This window comes from Lepidochelys olivacea (genome assembly GCF_965140295.1).
Source record: "Lepidochelys olivacea isolate rLepOli2 genome assembly, chromosome: 10".
Lineage (NCBI taxonomy): Eukaryota > Metazoa > Chordata > Testudines > Cheloniidae > Lepidochelys > Lepidochelys olivacea.
The window spans coordinates 3,326,262-3,348,391 of NC_140420.1; the positions used below are offsets into that span (position 1 = coordinate 3,326,262).

The 22,130-nt window shown below is 46.1% G+C and overlaps 3 protein-coding genes across 3 annotated transcripts in view; 2 read left to right on the forward strand and 1 right to left on the reverse strand.

Moving 5' to 3' along the window:
- The first annotated feature begins 1,018 nt into the window (after positions 1-1,018).
- BRICD5 (BRICHOS domain containing 5) lies at positions 1,019-9,386 on the forward strand. Its single transcript, XM_084640966.1, has 6 exons — positions 1,019-1,129; positions 2,809-2,940; positions 5,038-5,190; positions 6,268-6,375; positions 7,902-8,055; positions 8,855-9,386. Exons 1-6 carry the CDS (start codon positions 1,088-1,090, stop codon positions 8,947-8,949), a joined length of 684 nt encoding a protein of 227 aa, XP_084497092.1. The 5' UTR covers positions 1,019-1,087; the 3' UTR covers positions 8,950-9,386.
- On the reverse strand, positions 9,157-20,794 carry MLST8 (MTOR associated protein, LST8 homolog). The gene is made up of 9 exons (XM_084640965.1): positions 20,694-20,794; positions 20,278-20,415; positions 18,744-18,795; positions 18,184-18,346; positions 16,372-16,447; positions 12,731-12,883; positions 12,374-12,498; positions 11,674-11,837; positions 9,157-10,868 (listed from the first exon to the last, which is right to left on the reverse strand). The coding sequence occupies exons 2-9, from the start codon at positions 20,404-20,406 to the stop codon at positions 10,750-10,752; spliced, it is 981 nt and encodes a 326-aa protein (XP_084497091.1). The 5' UTR covers positions 20,407-20,415; positions 20,694-20,794; the 3' UTR covers positions 9,157-10,749.
- The window catches only part of LOC311527231 (hexosaminidase D-like), a 37,272-nt gene continuing 35,026 nt past the window's right edge, over positions 19,885-22,130 (forward strand). The window contains exon 1 of the mRNA XM_084640962.1: positions 19,885-20,203. The gene's annotated coding sequence lies outside the window, so the exon portion shown is untranslated. The remainder of the gene's footprint in view (positions 20,204-22,130) is intronic.

The following is a 22,130-nucleotide window of genomic DNA, read 5'->3' on the forward strand; positions in this document are numbered from 1 at the left end:
ATGACTAGATCATTCAAAGTAGAAACCAATTGGAAGTTGAAAAAGCTTGTTTTTCTCTTCCAATCTATGGGGAAAAAACTAGATATAAGAGGATGAGATCTAAAATCTTGAAGGATGTGATGACAGAAACCATCATTTCAATTCACTGATTACAGATACTTCTTTTGCACTTAACTCATTTATTAAACAATGTTTTGATAAACATTTTTCTTATGTATCCGGCACACTTAAAGTAGTTTTATTAATTTTTTTTTTAAAAATGCTGTTTTGTCCATTTTAAATTGAATTTGAATATTCATACAAACCACGAGAAAGAAAGGAATTCATAATCTAACTTCTTAAACGTTAAAATTAAGAATCTGAATAAATGTACATTAAGTTTATAATATCTTAGATCTATTGTATTCTCCTAGTTAACAAAAAGAAGCACCAGTTTAGTGTAAAGGCTATATTTAGTTGCAGATCAACTTGTTTCAAGGATTACCAACCAATGGGAATCAACCTTTCCTAAGGAAAATAACTAAAAAATACGAACGCAAAACATGATTAAAACTGATGATTAAAATAGCTTTTATTTAAATCAATTCACTCTGATCGGTCCTAGAGATAAAACAGTTTGACTTCAGCCTCCCAGAGCTATCTGACCAGCATTACATTCACTTTGAAATGTAAAAGTAATTAGATAACAAGGGCAAACGGCTGCTCTCCCCTATTCATTTTCAATTTTTCCTAATAAATGAGACTTGGCATCTGCCATAAGTGTGGCTGGATAACACAGAAGGCCCTGCACAAAGCCCGTGATTGTGTTCCAACTGAATACCTTCAGCTGACTCACAAGGGGAGGCAGGAAGAGCATCTTTACACCAGTGACAGTATCTCTCCACAGTATCTGTTTTGCCCCCATGTCCTAGATCTAAAGTTTCAGCCTCCACGTGGGTTTCTCTGAGCTGAGAGGCTGGGGTAGGGACTTTATTTGGCTGTGATGGACACATCCTTCATTTCCAGCTGCATTCAGAGGGTTCTGATCATGCACAAGCTGTACGTTAGCAGGAGACGCAGGAGCAAGGGCTGCCGCTAGATTGGGAGGATGGAGGAAGAAAGGAGCAGCGCTGCCAACGCCACCCCTGCAGTAAGTATCCCTTCTGTCGGGGCACAGCCTGCAGCACCCCGACCAAGGACCCCAGTACCAGCTGCCTCCACCAAGCCCTTAGTTCTGTATTTTCACAGGTTGTTGGAATGGGAGTTACCAGACTTTCCAAGGTGCTGAGCCCCTGCAACTCACACAGATTGACGTGATATTTGTGAGGGCTCAGCATTTCCAAAGTGCCTATCACTGACTCAACTAGTTGGACTAAAATCTTCGCTCCTGTAAACCTGTTGGAATCATATCATCTGCTGATATGTTGCAGATGCCCCTATGTACGTAGCATGGAATACACGTAAGATGAACTAGCATCCAGGGACATGTTTGTAGTGAAATCAAATGGAAGTGATACCAATCCATCATAAAGTGCATATTGCAAGTCAATGGGAATTTGCAGAGTTACAGAGGAAAGAGCTCTGTGAAAGATAGGACTTCATTAGACCTTCATTATACAAGGGTTCCCTTGTCCATGTGTCTGTGTAAATCTGCCCCTGCAATCCAGGGGAATTTCACTTGCAATTGAAAATCTCATATCAATAAGTCTTGTGCAAATTTATATTCAAACAAACAGGCTTTTGAATGTAAGTATCTTTAATTTTTTATCTGTTACATCCAGTGGGTGATTTAATATTTAATGCATTTTTCTAGAATATACAGTAGATCAACAACTGTAAAGTATGTGTTTAAAAATATAAATTCTAACAACTTGATGAACTTTTAGAAGTTCATTTACTATTTGATTCTAACATCTACTTGCCTGAAATTATTTGATTTATCCCTGTGCTTCAGAGCCCGAGAAACAGGTTATTTTGTTGTTAAATCTGCATTTTGCTATTGTATTTTCTTGGTGTAACATGCTTTGTTTACAATCTGTTATGAAATTACTATAAAAATGTTTCAAACACAAACATAAAAGTGAAACTGAACCTTTTCCATGTAGTAATGAAAATGCTCTGTGTATCAAAACGTACTGTGAAAACATTACAAATACCCATCTGACTTAGTCTCTAAGGTGCCACAAGTCCTCCTTTTCTTTTTGCGAATACAGACTAACACGGCTGCTACTCTGAAACCCATCTGACTTTAAGTTTTTTTGCTTTAAGTAAAAACTGTCACAGGAAAATAAGATATAAGCAATTATCTTTTGTAAAAGAGGGGCAATGGACCATCGTTGCATTGTACAGGGAATTTTAAAAAAAGATTTTTTTTTCTATTTCAAAACAAGATAATGGCATTTAATACTAAAATATCTTTCTTCTAAATCTTCCCCATGGTAAAAAGTAAGGTAGCAGCTTTTCCACCCAGGAAGCCTGGTTGGTTCAAGTAACTGTACAAACATTTTAAGGGCTTCCTATCTACATGGGGAAATTACTGACAGAACTATAGAGGTATGATTATACCACTATGGCTATGTTTGTATAATGTCTCATGTAGACACGCTCTATTCCAGAATAAAAGTGACTCTGTTCCAGTATCATTACTCTGCTTTGGAAGTTCTGCTGGCCAGTTTCTCCCATATAGACAAGCCCTTACACTTTGCCTTTAATCCACAGGGCTGCCCATCCAGCACCTTTCATGAGCAATAATTTACTTCTGCAATTTAAACGAATAAATGTTTAACTCCATTTGCTTTCTTATTTATTGATCTGTGTCTTGGCTCCTAGGAGAGAAGACCTCTGGCAGAATCCAAAACTCCTTCCAGAATACTTTGGGTCATCTTGTCTGTAATCTTGTTTTTCGCCATTGTTGGCATCAGTGTGGTGGTAATTTTCAGCTTTACCCGTAGGACTACCAAGGTAAGGAATTAATTCATTTATGGTTCCATATACATAGTTCAATTTCCTATTGGAATATCTTGAAATTGATCTTGCGGGCAGGGGAAGGGGGAGCACAGAGGAAACCTTCCACAAATTTTTTTCCTTCCTCTTTTTACAGTAGATCAAATACAACAAATACACAGCTACTTATAAATATCCAGAAAGTTTTGCCAGTTGCTTGACCTCATGTTGTCAAATTCTGCCCTCAATTACCCTTGGAGTCAGTAGGATTACATGGGTCAGAATTTTGTCCAAAGGATGCCTTTTACCTTGCTGAGAGCAGACATCCAATTTTTCTTAACTGTTCCTGGTATTTTAATCTCTCATAATAAATGCTGCCTCTCAGCAATAACAACATCACTCTCTGTAATCCCAGGGAGAGTCTGGATGGAGGGGAATACAATTTTTCTTTCTTGTCAAGAATCTGACAGCCAAATGGTCAAGGGTAAAAAAAGAAAAATATTGATGTTTGCTCCTAGTTAAGAAATCAAATAAAAACAAGCGTGGCCAATTCCCCCTGGTCAGGACCAGAATAAGGAACTGGTGCCATAGGCCTGTGCCAAGAGCCCATCTTTTGGATTCATGTGACTACATCAGAATCTGTTTTCTTTTTGTTCTTTTCTTTCTTTGGTTTTTTTTTAAAGTACATTTCAAGCCCTTTATGCTTACTAATAAGTGTTGAAAACATGATCCAAGCATGACTGTCCCAAGTCGTCCGTGCTTGAGTCTGCAGAGAGCCTGAAACAATAACTCTGAGGTATGAACTACACCACTTAGCTCATGGAGGTGTTAACTCCAAGACCTTTTGCTCTGGAGGCCTTCCCAGCTAAGGTGTCCTTGTGTGACAGGAGGAGAGCAACAGCCCCACCCACCCAAGCAAATGCACCCCAGCTAAAGGGTTTAAGTAATAGGGAGTGCCTGCTGCCCCACTGTGGGAGAGAGCAGCGCTCTTGTTGTTACTCCTGGGAAGGAAAAAAGGGTCCCGTGCCATGGCCCCTGCTTCTCTGGGAGGAGGTGGGGGGCTGAAGCATGTCCTTGTTCCGAGGGCCCTGGTTTGCCTACTCTGCCCTTGCCCCTCATGTAACTCTGCTGCAGTCAGTAAGATGAGATCAGGGATTAATCTGCCCCATTGTCCCTTTTAAGGTGACCTGCCAACAGCAGCCCTCAATAAATGCATTTGAGAAGCCACAGTATCACAGTAGTGCCCAAGTGGGGGGGAGGAGGGTGTTTCAAGGAATGATGCACGCAGCCTGGTGGGCTATTTACATCTTGGGGAGAACTCATCTGCAGGGGATGGCTAAATCAAAGGAGTCTGAATATCCCGTTTGTTAGTAAAGGCAGGTGCTGTTCTCTTCTAAGCAAACAGATTACGTGTGTGATTATAACCTCCTGCCACTAGGGTAGCCGTAGAGGGTCGGTGCCCCCACACAGCGAGCAGTGCTGGCGGGGAACAGGTGAGCAGTGAAGCTCCTCCCTTCGGCATCCTCCATTTGACGGAGCTCCTTGGGAGCCTCGCTGGGATCCAGCGCTTCCTCTCTGCCAGCGAATACGCTGCCCTCTATTAGGGCGAATGTCTGCATGGGTGCCGGGAGCAGCCCTGCTGTAACTATCCCCTGCATTGGCTGTCATGGAGCTGGCCTGGCCTCTGCTCAGCACTCCCACGCTGGCTCCATGTTTGCCTCCAGCTGCATGGTTGGGGGCCCCTGCCGGAGACCAGCTCTCGCCCACCCCAGATAGCGCCCAGCACGTGCTCCTGCTCACATGCCCTCGGTTTGAATCTGCCCTCTGGAATCTGCTTGCTCTGACAGAGTCTGCATTTGGCTCTGTTCATTGTTAAATAGCTCAGACTAAGAACGTGCGGAAGCGAAGGTCCTGGGAGATTATTCTCGTAACGAGTGAAAAGCACATGCACGTTCCCTGAAGCCAAGGGGCTGAGAATGATTAGAGAGGAAAAGGTGCCTCCCTTGGGCCGGCTGACCGCCCCCCCCCCACAGGCTCTGTAACCACAATCCCAACCCGTCACTCCTTGGGGCTGGGAGCGCAGCCTCTGCTCTCATTGTGTGTGTGTGTGCTCAGCCTGTTTTGCAGATTGTGCGGCTAACGTTTCAGAATCACCAGGGCTCCCAGACGAATCAGTCGGCCTTTGTTGACAAGTCCAAGAATACTGTTACTTATCATGTAACTTCGCCAAGTAACCACACAACGGTGGTCTTGTTCGACAGCAAGAATGTGAGTGCAACAGAGCAGGAGGGCTTTGCTTGGTGTTACCATCTCTTTGAGTGAAATGGGTGACTTTGCAATTATAAGAGTAAATGTCTCGGAGAAAAGTTTCAACTAATTCGTGCCTGATCGTCGTTGGTTTGAGAGCTAGGTGCAGATAAGGGGGTGGTAGTGATCAGCTGGTTTTTTCTAATGATCCTTTTCAGAAGCTTCAGGGAGGCACGTGTTGGCCCTTCGTCCAGGCAGCCTGAGGCAGGAATACATACCGTTTAGAGCACTGACTCTGGGATGCGCTGTTCCTCCCTGCACATCAACTGCTTTTACACAAATCCTAGAGCTGAGGTGGCTTTGGAGATGGCTGCTGTGCTATACTGGAAAGCCATTAAATGCGAGACTCTGTCCAAGATGGGGAGCTGTCCAATGTCATTTTAATGACCCCATTTTATCCCCTATCTTCCCCGCATCGCTGACCATGCAACAGGGAAAGGACTCTGCAACAGATCCTTGAATGATGGAGACAAAGCGGTCTGAGTAGGGGACCAGGACTTTGGAACTCATGAGTTCTAATGCCAACCTACGCAGATTCCCATTCACAATTCCAGGGACCCCACCTCCTTTCCTGTTCATCATTGCCCAGTCCCACCTCCCTTCCCAACTGTGATCACATGGCACCCCTATGGCAACTGCAGGAATTACTTGCTTGCAAAAGTATCAAAGCCCATTTAGTACTTTCCTTTCTTCTAATGCAATTTAGCAGGTGAAATGAGAACAGCTTGCACACTGTCACCAGCTAGCTCTCTACAGGCAGCTTCCAACTGCTCCTTGGACCACAGTCAGAGAACTACTGTTGTATATACCACTGCAAATTCCCACCGCTGATCCACAGTCAGCGGCTAATAAATCTCCCCCACCCCATTTCCAGGGCTATGCTCATTCCTGTCGAAAGGCAGCCACTCTGGCTGCTGCTTTGAAAAACAATGCAGGACCAAGGGAAGACTTTCTATTAAGTGTTAGCTTAGATAAGCACTGCATACACACATGCTGTGTCAATGAAACATACGCTGTTGTGTGTTATGTTTTGCACAGGGCTATGTCTGCTATAAACTCGCAGATCAAAATGCGTGTTACCTGCGGAAGATGGATGATTGGGATCTTGAGAACGTGCAGATATCTTTCAATCTGTCTGAGCACAGGGTGAGCAGTTACATGATTTCTGCACAGGGGAAGCTGAACCACTGGGGGAGGAACGGACACCAGCTTCCCAAAGGCTCTCTAGAATCTTGTTAAATCCCCGTTGCTGGGTGGATTTGTTTTCCTAGTGAACGTTTTTATACATTGAACCAAGGTGATGCAAGTGAAGCTAAACAGAACCACCAGCTCTTCCAGCTGTAAAGGAACTTTTTGGTATTTCCTCATTTTGTATTATTTGTACTTCTAAGATGAGAGCAGAGAGCTATTTTCCTTCGGAGAATAGTGCCACTCGATTCTGCCTTGCACCAGTAGCCAGGTTGGATTGTGACAGAACAGTTCAAATGACACTGGGAGGAAATGGCTGACCGGGTTTATAGTGATTTAATATTTTTTGTACAAAACATAAGAAGGGGGATGGAAGGGCAAGACAGTGGTGTGCCATGGGATGTGAATAACTGGACTTTAACAAACCCCAGTCGCACTGTACTGGCTTGGCAGATTCTGTTACCTGCTAATAATAATTCTGGGGAAGAAGACACAAAGGTGGTTTTGTTAGCAAATCAACAGTGGAAATAAGTTTTGAGTAATGATGTATAACAACCCTCTGAACAAAATGTTAATGGATTTAATAGAGGGGAAAGCCAGCTTCTATTTCAAGAAGACAGAGGGCCCTATTTTTTGAATGTCAGAAAAGGGATGCCAAGCTCTGGGCCAGGCTGTGCTGGATTTCCTTACTGCCTTGATAATGAGGGCTGCTTAATGCAGACTCATCCTTTACTTTCCTCACCCCACTCCCTTGCTGGATAAGGACCATTTAGAATAAACAGAGGAATGAGAGACCCCTGAGAATGTCAACAAAATGCACCCAGGAAAGAGAACCCTTCAGCGGAAGCAGTGTTCTGGGTTCGAGGCCTCTGCAGGGTTGTTAAATGAAACTAAAGAAAGAATGACAGCCCCACAGGCAGCACCTCTGGTGGTCACAGCAGGAAAACAGCAAGTCTGTCTTGGTTTTAGTCCTGTCTCTGCCAGTCACTCAGTGTGGGACCTCAAGGTCTTATCTGGATACTCTGGTGAAGGAGAGATTCACACCTGTGTGTGTCAGGTTCCCCACCTGTAAGTAGGGATAGTAAGAGACTTAATTATTGTCTGTGAGGCACTGGCAGATCCTTGGGTGGAAGGGCAAAGGGACATTCTCATGTGGTCTTTGCTGTTAAAGTGACTTTTTCCCACAGGAGGCCTCAGAGTCAACATGGGAGACCTGCATCCAAGCTCCCCTCCCATGAAGTAGTGTCCTGAGAGGAGGACTAGCCCTCCTACCCCCCTCAGAAGGGTTCCACCTATCACTCATCCTGTCCTTCCTAGCCACAAGGAAAGTTCCTGTGAGAGGGGAGATTCCATAGAGAGGTCCCTGTTCTTGCCACTAGGTTAGGGATGGCTCTTAGAGAGTCTGTGAAATGAAACCAGAGACAAGAAGTCCCTTGGGGACACTTTCTTTCCTGTGATAAGCCATACTGTGATATTCCTTTCAGATCAATCAGCTGCTGCTTCAGAATAATCAAACCAAGTACTACAGAGAGTTCCTGGGGATCTTGCCGGGGAGACAAGCAAATGCCGGAAGCCTGGGGGAAGCTATCCAAACCCTGTGTGAGCAGACTTCCATCTACTGGGTCAGGAAAGGGGATGGTAAGTTAGAGGAACTACCCTTCAAAGGAGGGGAGCAGTCATTGCTTCTGAAGTGAGGATCATGGACCTGGAGAAATAATGGGCAAAGGGGGGTTCAGATATGTCATATGTGGAGACAAGAGATGCTGTAAGTGACATGAGTGCAGGTTATCACTGCTGCTGGCTTGACAGTCCAGGCACATGAAGTGGTCTCTGCCTCCCCAGACAGACATGGAGCTGTGCTAATGCAAACTTCCCCATCCTAGCGTGATAATGAGCATTAACTCTGCTGAGCTCAGTCTCCAGGACCATTTGATATTGGCCACTTTGCTCAGACTTTTAACAGTGGGGCCAGCAGCGATGGCTTCTGTAACATGGACAAAGCACTGTCCTAAGATCAAACGACTCATTTCACCAGTCACTGCATGGCTGTTAGATGCTAACAACTTCCAGCCACATCAAGCTGGCTTGGTATTGAATTAGTGAGGAAAGGCTGCATCCTATTTCCCCTGGCTTGAGCCACTCCACATGCCCCAGGTAGAAGAGTGGAATAAAAATCAATAATGACCATCTCAGGGAGCCACTGCCCCACCTCAATGGCTTTGGCAGCTAAATATTCACCATCTCCTCTCCCCCCTCCGAAAGTGATCCACTGAAGAGCTTGTTCTGTTTTAACTGAGCTCTTCAAGGACAGAGAGCTGGGAAGACTCTTAGCACAGGTTTCCCATCTTTCATTCTCCAGAGGGGCAGCATTCCTACATGTGAAGGATTTGCAACAGGCCAAGCTCTTTCTGTGCATTTTATCTCATTTTTTTTGCAGGCCCTGGGAAGAAGCGGCTCATTTACCTATGCATTGACATCTGTTTTCCAAGCAACATTTGCTTGTCTGTCTGCTTTTATTACCTTCCTGATTAAGCCCTGCTTCAAGGGGACTGACTCCCCCTGCTACTTCTCTTTGTACTTGAATTTAAATCCTGAAAAGCCTCTGACTTAAATAAGCTAATGTCTAAGGTTATTCAGATAACTTCCATATGAAAGGCTCCAACCCTGATTTCATGATGCAATTCGAGAGGTTGGGAAAGCGATAGAAGGGATGAAATTAAACAGGACTATTTCCAAAAGCATGTTGCAATATATATACACATTTTATTTACAACCCTATGGCTGGGCTGGGACCTGTAGACACGCATGTAGAGTAATTACATCACATAGGGAGGGGACAGGCTAGGCTCGGGGCTGCATGTACTAGTGTTCAACAAAGAAAAAAATTTTTTTGTTGATCAGTTAAAACTGATTGTCTAAAATTCCCCTGCTAGGTCTGTGCAATTGATTTAAATAAAGTGACTCCAAAATGAGGAAGTGGTTGTTGCTCCTCTGCTACCTTTTCAAAATGATTCATTCCAGCTTCCGCCCGAGAGAGGCTGCTGGCTTCTTCCCCTCTGCGTAGAGGAACTTCCAAAGGCTTTCGCTGCACCGTCATGCTGCAGAGGCCGTGCAGGGGCTCGCTTGAGCTGCACTGTCTCCACCTTCCCTGAACTGAAAGGGGCTGGGCACTCTATTCAACTACGGTTCCGGTCTGTTCCCAGGGAGAAGTGCTGGGGTGAGGAAAAGGGGCAGTGTCCTTTTACTCTAAGGAAACGTTACACACAATGTTTTATTCTAACAAAAAACCGGGCACCCAAGGCTAAGTCCATTAGTCAGGGTACTTGGTGCATTAAACGATCAGGCGCTTACAGAGCAGTGCCTACCCAAAGCTCCTTTATTTCTTCTCACTCTCTCCTCTAACCCTGCTCTAGTCACTCCACGGCAAGTTCCAAACCACCTATCTGAGGGAAGGACCCTTTAAGAGCAGACATCCATCAGGGGTAGCACTGCTACAACGAATAGAAAATTTGCATGCAACCCCAACAGCAGGAGGGCTTATTCTATACTGCAGAAGTCTCCATTCAAGACAGTGCCTCCCTCCCCCAACTATGATGTAAAAATGAAGTACAAGCTGCCAGATGATGTTTACTGGTCCTCTTTGACTTGAACACGATACAGTGTCACAAGGGCAATCTCCAGCTGCTTCCATTTCATTTTGAAACAGTAATGGGAGATGTCATGCTGCTGACTGACCAACAGCCCTGGAGAGTGAAGGCCTCTCTCTGTCCTCAAAGGCATTACAGGACCAGCTTCCCTCCCAACCTGCCTCAACCCTGAGCTGCAGGGATGCTCTATAGCAGTAAGAGGAATTCAGTCTCCAGGGCCCATTCCGTCCTTTGCCTTGCTGCTGAAATTGAACAAGGAGACCACGTAGTGCCAAATGTGATGGATGTTTGTGGGTTTGGCTGTGCATCCACTAGGGTTTGGACTGTGCACATCAGCTTATTTCACACAGGCCCCGAACACCCATCTGCACAGAACCACTTCCAGCTGCTAACTACCGGAGCTGGATGTGAATGGGCAAAGTGGAGGTGAAAGGTGCTGTGTCCCACTCCCACCCACCTGAGCCACCCAGGACCCCTCTCAATTTAAGATTACTTCAGTTTTGCTTTGCTTAAAACTGAAGGCTGTTCTCATTCCGGTTGAAGGCTGTTTCTGCTGAAGATTCAGCTGTCTCCTATCAGAAAGGGGGGTTGGTTACAAATGTATGTTACACATACTCTCACTAGGATACTTGTCACGAGAAGACAACTGAATGAGCAGAGGTCCCTTCTCTCCAACACGTGCACGTTATCCCAACACGCTATCATTGAAAGCGAGGCAGACGACTGCTTTCTGGTGGCCACTGTATTCCCTCTTGATCTCACCAGTCTCCACACACCAAAGCCTGGCCAAGTTATCCGAGGAGGCTGAAAGGGGAAGTGAAGAGATATTGACCATAAGGAAATTTCACACTTGTGCCTGTTTTTTCTTGCAAACATCCTCGGGGATATGTACTGCAGTGCTCCATACAGCATGGAATAGTCACAGGGAGTGCTTTGAAAATACTAAAATGGTCATACGCATTTCAGGCTACCTCCTTACCACATGGAAAAACACAACACACGTTGGGCTTATATTAAAGAGACAAGGTGGGGGAGGTAGTATCCTTTAATGGACCAACTTCTGTTGGGGAGAGAGATGCTTTCAAGCTTACACAGAGCTCTTCTTCAGGTCTAAAGGAGGTCAGGTCCAGACTTGAAGAGGAGCTCTGTATAAGCTAGAAAGCTTGTCTCTTTCACCAACAGAAGTCGGTCCAGTAACAGATATTGCCTCACCCACCTTGTCTCTCTAATGTCCTGGGACCAACACAGCACCACCACCAGAGCAAACATGAGGCTTATGTCTGATTAAAACAAGATGCAATAGGTTTTATGTTTAAATAACAAACAGGTAAAAATAGCTAAGAGAATTAGTCAACTATATGGTATAGTGGAAGAGTGTATGAGGGGATCACATGCTTTTGGGACGTGGGGGGGGGGGGGGAAGAGGAAGGGAGCCTCCTTTCCCTTGTACCAGATGCATTTGGCATGAATGGGGGAAGTCTGCGGTCTTTGAAGCATTGTGAATTGGCAGCACCTCAAGCTAGAGAGGTCAACAAATCCTGTGATGCTATACAGGCCTCCCTCCCTCCAAGGGATTTTTGGGATATCTGGCCAGTGATGCATATCTTACCAGTGACAATATACTGAGAGTCCCCAGAAAATGCGCAGTCCCACATCCAGCCACGGGAGGTTTCTCCAGGGTTGTTACTCTTAATGCTTAGCTCCGTCATTAGAGAGAAGTTTGAAGTCCTCCAGATCTTACACGTCTGGTCTGCAGAACAGGTAGCTAAGAGCCTGGAAGGGAAAGAGGGGAGGGAGACGTGTACATGTTTACGACTTGGTGCTATGCTTCTAAATGACTCACTAAGCTGGTTCTGGACTGGCAATAAACTGATGAAACACAGCATGCTGCGGCTGGCAGTCTTCACAGGCTGTTTCCCCAACCCAGTATTAGAGGACAATGGTCGCAATCTGCCCTCCTTAATGCAAGGTAAATGGGGTAGAGAGAGAGAGAGAGACTTTCACTCAGAGAGGTCAGTAAATCAGATCTCTGGTGTCAATGCAGCACCGGTTCTCACAATCATAAGAAGGGTTGAAGCTTCCCAGAGCACTTCTGAGATCATTAAGCAAAAACAGGGAAATAAATGACAGTGGTCCAACCGATACCTGAGCTGCCTCCTGATCCTCTCTCTCTCTTGCGCAGCTGGAATGCTGCTACGGAGCCAGCATTATGTCAACAGCTGGGGGCACAGCCAATCCCCTGGCACCTGACTTGAAAGGACACTTTTGTTTGAACCACCAGTAAATAACTAAGCTGGCAAGTCACTCACGTGGAATCAGGGCTGAACTTGCACTGAAGGGCATAGCGATTGTGTGCTGGAATTTTGGTCTTGGGGATTAGCTGAGTTACCTCCTCTCCAATGCCACCTGTTAAATTCCAAACATAACAATTGCCCTACGAAGAGAGAGAGACATTATTGCTGCAAAAGATCAGGAGAGATTTGAGCACCACCCCTTTTGGTCTTTATACCCAAGTACTCACCACCTCCTGCTCCACGGTACAGCGAACTTTGCACATCAGACACACGTGCAGCAGCAGCAAAGTGTTGATGTGCAAAGGCAGGCCGACTTCTAATGTGTCACTGCAGCAGTGACAATTCGTATTCCCTTTCTCCAGCTGTACCTACCGAACTATTGACAGCTGCCATGTAACTGGCATCTGGGTCAATATGAACTGAATTGACAGAAACTTCAGGCTCTGGAATCAGTTGTTCATTGTGGTCTGTTTTCAGGTCCCAGATGTGAATGGCACCACTCTGATCACCTACAATTAGCTCAGCCTGCAAGAAACAAACAAATTCTCCATAGTGCTCAGAAACACCAACTGGGGTAAATATCTGTGTGTGGCACACCCGAGGAAAAGTGCATCAAATGCAGCTGCCACTCTTGTTTAAGAAGTCTAGACTTTCCTATTCTATTCACTTACTCATTAATACGGCAATCCTTTGGATCTCCATCTCAATGTACAAACGTTAACTAGTTAATCCTCGCTGCAAGCTAGAGAAATATTATCCTCATAATACAGATGGGAAACTGAGGCAGAAAGGTTAAGGCCTACATTTTCACAAGCGTCCATTAATTTTCTGCACCCACCTACAGACAACGAGAGCCTGGTTTTCAGAAGCACTGAGCGCCTACAACTCTAGCTGAAGTCCACTTCAGCACCTCTAAAAAATCAAACTCTAGAGGTCCAGTGGGCACCGAAAATTGAAGCACTCAAAATTAGTGAAGACTTTGCAAACCGTGGGCCTAAATGCTTTTCTCAGGGTCACAAGTCACTGTAGGATTTGTTCTGCTGGATCAGATCACGGGTCAATCTAATCCCCTCTATTATGTGTCCAACAGCGAGCAACAATTATTGCTTCTGAGAAAGATGGCCACCATCCATGATGTAATTAGCCAATGGGGCAGTGCAATAATTTCTCCCGGATATCTGCAGTGATCAGCTTCCACCCTTAACCATGACATTTGATTGCCCCAAATGTAAGAACAGGACATTACATTATTTAGGCCTCCATAAAATCAATCAATCTAGCTGCAGACCCTGAGTCAATGATGTCCTACAGCAGCGAGTTACACAGGTTGATGACACTATATGAATAAGTATTGCCTTCTCTTTGTGCTATTTACTCTGATTTGCTCTTGAACTAATGTCCTTCTTACGGCACTGTAGTGTTCTGCTTAGCCATGTTTTCAAATGCAAAAATTGTGTACAATATTGGACACTAATATAAAACTTTCCATTTTCAAGCACTGTCACTGTACGAACAGTATTAATTAGGTGAAGGTCATCACTGATCTAATCCAAAATTCAGCTCTTGCAAAATTAAGCTTTTACAAAGCCAAACATTTTCAGGCTTATGCACAATTAATAGAGCTGAACAATCAACAGAGAGAAATCTAAAACCATTAAGAATCAACACACAGTACCAATAACACGTCCTGGGACTGACACAGAAGAGGTCTGATATTTCACATATCTTGGCAGCATTGTAAGTATTAAAGGTGGAGCAGATGAAGATATTAAAGCTAGAACAGCAAAAACCAAACATGCCTTTGTAAACCTAAAGCCCATCTGGAGAAACTGAAACCTTGTGCTCCAAACTATTATATTATATTATATAATATAATATATTATATAATGGTTATATATTTCATCATCATTGTAAAGTTGATCTTACTATATGGGGCTGAAACTTGGAGACTTCTTAAGATCTCCTTAAGATCTAAACTCCCAAGTTTTCACAGTTAGTGGCCTTAGATAAATCCTCAATATCAGATGGGCAGAAAAAATTACAAGCCAAGAACTCTGGAGAAGGATGAAACAGAAACAGAAACAGATAGAACAAGAAAATACAGAACAAAAATGGAGATTACTTGTACATCCATGGAGAAATATCTGAACAACATAAGACAGGCATTGGATTGGAGCCCTTGGGCAAGAGGCGACAAGGTAGGGACCAAGGATAACAGGAAAACATACAACAGAAGCAGAACTGAAAGCTATCAAAATGACATGGGAAGAAGCTAAGACTGAAGAAGGAGACCAGCAACAAAGGAAGACAGCGATGAAGGCCCTATGTTCCATGTGGAATACAGAGGCATAAACATAAGGAGGCCATGGAAGTGTTTGTGATTTTCCCCTCTAAAATGACAATGGTTTGTTTTTCAAGACAAATAAACCTTTCATTGCAATGTTTGCAACTCAAACATTGGAACATTGAGCTTGTAAATATGAAATTAATTTAACGTGGATTATCAAAATAGAAGTGAAGTCAAATGGTCTATTTGCATTGTCTCAGCTGAGCGAACTGCAAAATTTTAAGAAAAAGCCCACACACATTTTCGTCTTATTGCAGGAAGAATTTAGGGGGAAATCAGCCCAATAACAGCTACAGTTTAAAACATGTTTAATGTGCAAATCAAAAGTTTTAAGCCTCCGCTAGCAGAAATATGTAATTTTAAAATAGGATTAAAATTCAAAATCAGCCACCACAATGTCCTTGAAAGAATCCAATAGGCAATCTGAGTAAGAATGAAACAATGAAAAAGCTCCCAGCGCTTTTTTTTATTTACTGCACAAGGGAGGTTTTGCTTTCACAACACAGAGAGTGAAGAATATTTCCATGGAGCAGGGCGCCTGTGTCTCAGTTCAGCAGGAGATCATAATTAACAGATAGACACTGCGCACACTACACCAAGAAGTGGATGTGCAGCAACAAATGGCAGTATTGCTTACGTAACAATCACGCACTATGATGCTTATCCAGTAATGCCATCTAGTGCTCAGAGAGGCACTGGACAATCATAGAAGTAACTCATCTACCATACTCGCACAAATTCACTCTTCGTGGAGCCGGGTCATTATCTGGCTCAAAAGTATTATAATATCTTTGACTCTGACCACCCTTTGTAGCAACCACAGCATCTAGTAGTTAAAGCAGGGGTTGAAAATCAAGACTAGTGGGTTCTAATCTGGTCTCTGCCTTTGATTTGCTTTGTAGCCTTCAACAAATCACCTTACTCCTGTGCCTCAGGACTTGCCTACACTAAACATGCTATAATGGCACAGCTGTGCCGCTGCAGCACTTCAGGGCAGACGTTACCTACACCAACAGGGAATGCATCCGATGAAGCGGGCTGTAGCTCACGAAAGCTTATGCTCAAATACATTTGTTAATCTCTAAGGTGCCACAAGTCCTCCTTTTCTTTTTGTGAATAGAGACTAACACAGCTGCTACTCTGAACCAACAGGAGGGATTCTCTCATCCATGGAGGTACTCCACCTCACAGAGAAACGGTAGCTAGGTCTATGGAAAAATTCTTCTGTCAACCTAGCACTATCTACCCAGGGATTTAGGTCAGCTTAATGCCACTCAGGGGTGTGGATTTTTCACACTTCTGACTGCCATAGTTAAACCAATCTAATTTTCTAGTATAGACCAGGCCACAGTTTCTATCTCAGGTGCTGGGAGGCTGCATGGTTTGTAAAGCACTCTATTATCCTTCAACAGAAAGAGTGGAAGGTATTACATGAATTACAACAGTTGGGGAACTCAGATCTTGCTGACACTAATTACCTGACTCACACAGCCAGGAAGCCCTCAACATTATAAACAGAGGAGAAAATATTGTCATATACAAGAGCATTTGCTGTAATAACTGCCAACATAAAATGATGTAGCACATCAGATTTTTAACGAGAACATCTGTAAAACCTTCCTCAATCAAGAATAAGTCCGGTAAGTGCAAAAGAGACTGTGTTTACCTGGTTGGGATGCAAGCAGACACAATTAATAGGAGCATTCACTTGGAAAATGCGTTGGCACTGAAGGTTACGTGATCTGGCAACAAAATGAACACAAACAAGGGAAGTCAGATGAGATGAGAGTTTACAGTAAGATCTTCCATTTCTTGTGGCCTTGAACAAGTCACCTTACTTCTGGATCTCAGGGTTGTTTACACCTAACACTGCAGCGGTGTTTACCCAGAGCAGCTGTTTGACAGCACATACCACCACTACACAATTGCAGGATGTGAAGAATTCCATTTCCAACTGAAACTTCAGAAGGGATTTTAGGGAGACAGAATGTAATTACTGTGACACAGAGACCCTTTGACAAAAGGTCCCCTATTCTTTGTAAACAACTCTCACCTAACCAACTTATTACACCAAACATGTCATACAGGATATTTATCCATAGTAACATGTAAGGTACCTACCGAAAGCTCATAACTTGTCTAGAGTCATAATCGCGGTGAGATGTATATATAGGTAATGTTTAAGGAAGAATATTGAAAATATGCTTAATGGACTTGGAGCAAAACGTAGCCACTGGGGTAACAGGTATCAGGGATGGAACATTCAGACAGGAGCGAGTTGTCACCCAGCCGTTTAGCTGGTGATGCAATGCAAGGCTCAACTGCTTAACCTTGCCAATACCAAGCCTTTCAATGGACAAACATCAAAGACAACTGCAATCAATCAAACCCTCTGGAAGGTAAAAAAGGAACATTATAACACGAGATTTTCCCTGACTATGAACAGAAACAAAAGACTATATCAGTATAACCCAGAGAAGGGGGAGGTCCTCTGTATCCTTTCACTGAAGAGACATCTTGGGGGACAGGGATGTTGTCATGAAAAATTGGACCTTAGTTCTTTGTGAAGCCAACTAGCTCTGCCACAGACTATACTTAGGGGACAAAGCCTACTTTATTAGCTAGGAAAGGGACCTATTCATAAGTATAGACCCAGGCTCACACTTTACGCTTTTCTTTTCTTTTGTAAACCATTTGTTTCCACCACTCTCTCTTGTTTCTAGTTAAAATCTGTATTCTTTCTTACAGTAAAACAAACGTAGGTTTATGTAAGTGCTGTGTAGTTTACAGGAGGAGAGGTTTAAAGTAAAACTGGGACACACTGCTTTTTTGGGGGCAGGGGATCTAGGATTTCTTGAGTAGCGAGCGTCAAGAGCTGGAGAGCACAGAAAACAATTCAAAGGAATTCAGTGACTGGGGTACACTCATGGTTAACTTGCAAGACAGCCCAGAGGAGAGTGCTCAAGTCACTGAAAGGCTGGTGGTGTGAGGGAGCTGATCCCAACCCAGGCACAGGTAAGACTCCCTGACACTGGGGAAGAAGGTAACAGAGTAATTCACAATCTGGGCACCCCAAGAACTGTCACAGTTACTCAAACTGGAATTAGCCCAGAACACTAGGGTTAACAGTCCTCTCTTGTTAAAGGTACTTTGGAATCTCTAATGATCAAAACTGGCCAGGACCTTGGTTTTACATCTCTTCCAAATAAGGCACCCCCAGGAACCCCACGGCATCATTACTGGTTCAATATCGATTCTGGGGAAAGACTGCTACCTCCTGAATCCCCAGTGCAACTTCACGTGGCACCTGGCATTTCCTTGGAGACCTCCCATCCAAGTACTGACCAGTGTCAGCCTTGCTTAGCCTTGGAGATTTCATAAGCTCAAAGCCCAAGGACATTTATGGAAACCTCAACTCTCTTAGGAGTTTTGTCCCAAGTGGCCCAGCACAGGGAGGTGGGCTGGCATCAGCAGTTACCTCAGGTCCCATATCCTAGCCATACAGTCTTCTCCTCCCGTGTACATCCAACGACCATCTTCGTGGAATCCAACGGAAGTGATGTTCTTACTGACGCCATCATAATTAATGACAGGGTTGGGGTTATTAGAGTTCAGATCATACATTCGAATGTGCTGGTAACCTGGGCGACAGAAATATGAACGCTAATAGTCAGACACTCTGCATGTTTGGCTTCTGTCAGAAAACTGCCAAAGCCCTATTCCACAACCGCCTTGCTTTGGGGCCACTAAAACATGGTAAAGGGAAATTTCACCATTTCACTCACCTCAGCAGTCTGCAACTCAAAAACTGCAGAAGCGCTTCTCACAGGGACTATAGTGAGATATGCTCATGAAATAAATGACAACTGGCATTCTGAGCCTATTGCTGGTGGCCAACTGGAAATTAAAATTGCATCATGTGCACTAGGGCTAAATTACAACAAGGGTAGTGGGGATCACCCATATCAGAGGTTGTAGAACAGTTTCAACTCTGCATGCATAAGAAAAGGTGGGGAGAAGCCCAACAGCAAGACTCACCTGCAGCAGCAATCATGCTGCGGTCTGGGGTGATCTCCAGAGCATTTACTTGCTAGCAGCACTGGTTAAGGTTAACCAAGAGAACAATTAGCTCTCAAGCAGAAAAAAAGGGTCATCTCAAATTCACACTGCCCTTAGAAAAGTACGGTTATCAAAGACTTTCTGACCAGGAGACCTTTCTTTAGGGATTATCCATTTTGGAAAAGGGGCACTTTAACACACTATGATGTGTCAGGAGATTTTCAAATCAAAAGAATTCTCCTGTTTAGACCTTTAGTCTCACACTGACTCTGTTTCAAACATGTTTATTTAAAAAGTGGGACATAAAAAAGTCAGCTCCTCGGACATAGCGTAGTTAGATGTTAGTGCAACTCGATCTAAGCTCAACATGCTCCACCGTTTAAAAACAGCACAGTACCCTTGACCACTATGTTCTACTTTGGACACAGTTGTCTTTTCAAATTCTGGATTTTCATTTAATGTTGACAGTTGAGATCAAATACAGAAGCAATAAACTAGCTCTTCTTTTTGCCCCAAAAATCTGTCAGAAAGTGTACCCAGTGTTGAGGAGTTAGAAAGATTTGTAGGGGAGGCCAAACATGGAGAGCATCAGTGGGGCTGTTTTCTTACAGGCACAGACCAATTCCTGCTTATTAAATATATTTGTATAGGCGGTGGGATCCAGGAGGCTACTCTTCATTGATTGCAAAGCCCTTTTCCCAAGACGTTATATGTTCATGCTTTTCCTGCCTCATTTTTGCCCTTTGTCAAACACTATTTATTTACCCGTCGCTGTTTCTACTGAAGTTGGGTTTTGTTTGCTTACTTTCTCATCTGGGGAGTAACATAATGCATGATGCCATCAGGCATTTGCACTATTCTAGGAACCGTGGAGTTTTAGCTTACTGACTTTGCCTGGTCATGAGGGTGAGAACGGTGGCTAGATTCTGTAGGGCGAACAATTTTTTTTTTTTCCTTTTCATAAAGCAAGGATGCAAACCGATAAGAAAAAAATTATCTGTGTTCCCCCCGAATCCCCTCCCCACCACACTAAAGCATAACAGTGTTAGACAAGCCACCGTCTCATCATATTTTGGCATCCCCTGTAGCAATTTCTGGGTCGTGGGCAGAGGATGGACCCCCACCAAATCTGACTGCGCTTTTAGAAAGTCTCTCTCACAAAGCCCGCCTCTGGTATGGCCGCACCCCTTAGCATTTCAGACAGCGCCCTGCTGAGCGCCCAGAAAGACACACAGATAGAAGGCAGCGAAGCCATTTACTAAACGGAAAGGCCATCGGTGCTTTCCCTTTCCCAGCTTTAAAGGGCGTCCAACGACCGACCGAAGCCGGGGCTGGGGTTTGGGTCACGTGTCCGCCAGACCGGGGGACCATTTCAGGGTCAGCCCGCGCCACAGGGGTGGAGGAGCCCTCCGAAGAGGCGGGAGGAGACACACACGCAGGTTTGCTGCGGGAAGCGGGGAGGGTCTTGCCAAGGCGCCGCCGGCCGGGGGCGCCCTCCGTGGGAGAAGGATACCGAGTCCTGGTGCTGGACGGTCCGGGTGCAAATGCCGCTGTGCGCCTGCCAGAACCGGACCGTGTGGTCGTAGCCAGCCGTCGCCAGGATCACCGGGTCGCTGCCCACCGTGCCCTGCGCCGCGTTCATGGCCGACACCTGTGCGGGGGCGGAGCAGAGGGGGCGGTGAGACCCAGGCCGCCCCCGTCCGGTCCGAGGCCCAGCCCGGTCCGAGGTCCGGTCCGGTCCGGTCCCCCCGGCCCTGCCTGCCCCATCCCGGCCGCACGGGGGCGCAGTCTGGGGACACCTGCCCTGGCCCGGCGCGGGCTGCCCTGCACTGCGGCCGCGGCGTGCCCATCACCGGCGCGTCGGGGCGCCCGCGGCTCCCAGCGTGGGGAGGGGCCGAGGGGGTGGACCCCGGGCGGGCGCCCCGTTACCTGCAAGGCCCGGCAGGAGGACCAGGCTCGAGAAAGAAAGCCGTGCCGCGGCGCACGCGCACAGCGAGCGACGCCCCCCCCCACACTCGCAGGAGGGAATGCGCACGCGCAGAGTAGCGTCGCTCGTCGGGGAAGGGGGCAAGAGGCGCGGTGCGCACGCGCACAGGCAGTCCCCGAGTCCCTGGGGGGGGGCGCATGCGCAGACTGCAATTGCCTGTCAAGGCCTCAACGGGGCGGTACCACGTGAGGGAGCTGGGGCGAGACCATGGGAGGCAACGGGCGGGGGGGGGGAGGTGAGAAGCGGGCACTGTGGTCGCGGAGGGAATATATGCCTTGCTGGCCCACGTGTCCCCAAGAGGGGGCGCTAGAGAGAGACTCAGGCCCAGTGCGCGGCCCCGGCAGGGCTCCTCCCTGCTCAGGGGGGTGCCCCTTTCGGGGTCCATGCTCCAGCTTTTCCCCCCACCCAAAGGGGCTGGAAACGCCCCTTTCCTAAATGGCAGCGCGGGCGATTATTAATACTAATTATCGGCATCCCCTGAGCACCTCGGAGCCCCAGCCGTGCACCAGGTCCCAACTGTGCAAGGTGCTGTCAGACAGGGAACGAAAAGACGGTCCCTGCCCCAAAGCGTTTCCAATCTCCGCGTAAGACAAGAGACGGAGACAGGCAGGGAGGACAAGGAGACCGTAATGGCCCGCATGCGAGGCTGTGGTCTCTTGGCTAGTCACCTGCCTTCTGGAGTTGGGGCTTTCAGAAACGTCCAGATATTTGAAGACTTATGATAGATTTGTGGGAATTGGCCCGTGCCACCTTTGCCACCGCCGGCCCTAGGCAGGAGAGTGGCATAGTTCAGATTCAGTCCAGCAGCGGGCAATGGTGCACAGCCAGGTTATCACCACTAGTTCTGCATTCCTGCTGAAGGCCCAAAGCAAAGGGGTGCGATGCACCTGCTGGCTCCTCACTCTAGGTGCTGTTTCCTCAACCCAAAAGAGCTGGAGGGAGAGGATCTAGCCAGCAAAGGGGCACTGGGTCACGCTGGAGCAGCCCTGTCTATTCTGCTGGCCAGGTCAAAAAATATTTTTGAAGAAGAAAGAAAGAAAAGAAAAAAAGAACCGAAGTGGCCCAGCACCCCTCAGAAGCCCTCAGAAGCTGGGGCTCAGAGCAACGGCCCTGCTCACCTTCCCCTCCAACTGGCCCCGGTGTCAGTTCAGCTGAGGGCTTCATAATGCCTCCAGAACAGGACAAGGGAGTTTTTCCAGACATCAGATGAGACCAGGCTGGTGGTGAATGAGCAAGGACAAGAGCAGCAGGCAACAGCTGAGAGTCAGGCAGGGAAGCAGCCAGTGGCTGGTAGGGATCAGCAATAGCAGCAGGATACAGGGCAGCAGCCAGCACACAGGACATATGGGACAGCATTGTGCAGAGGAGCTCCAAGGAGA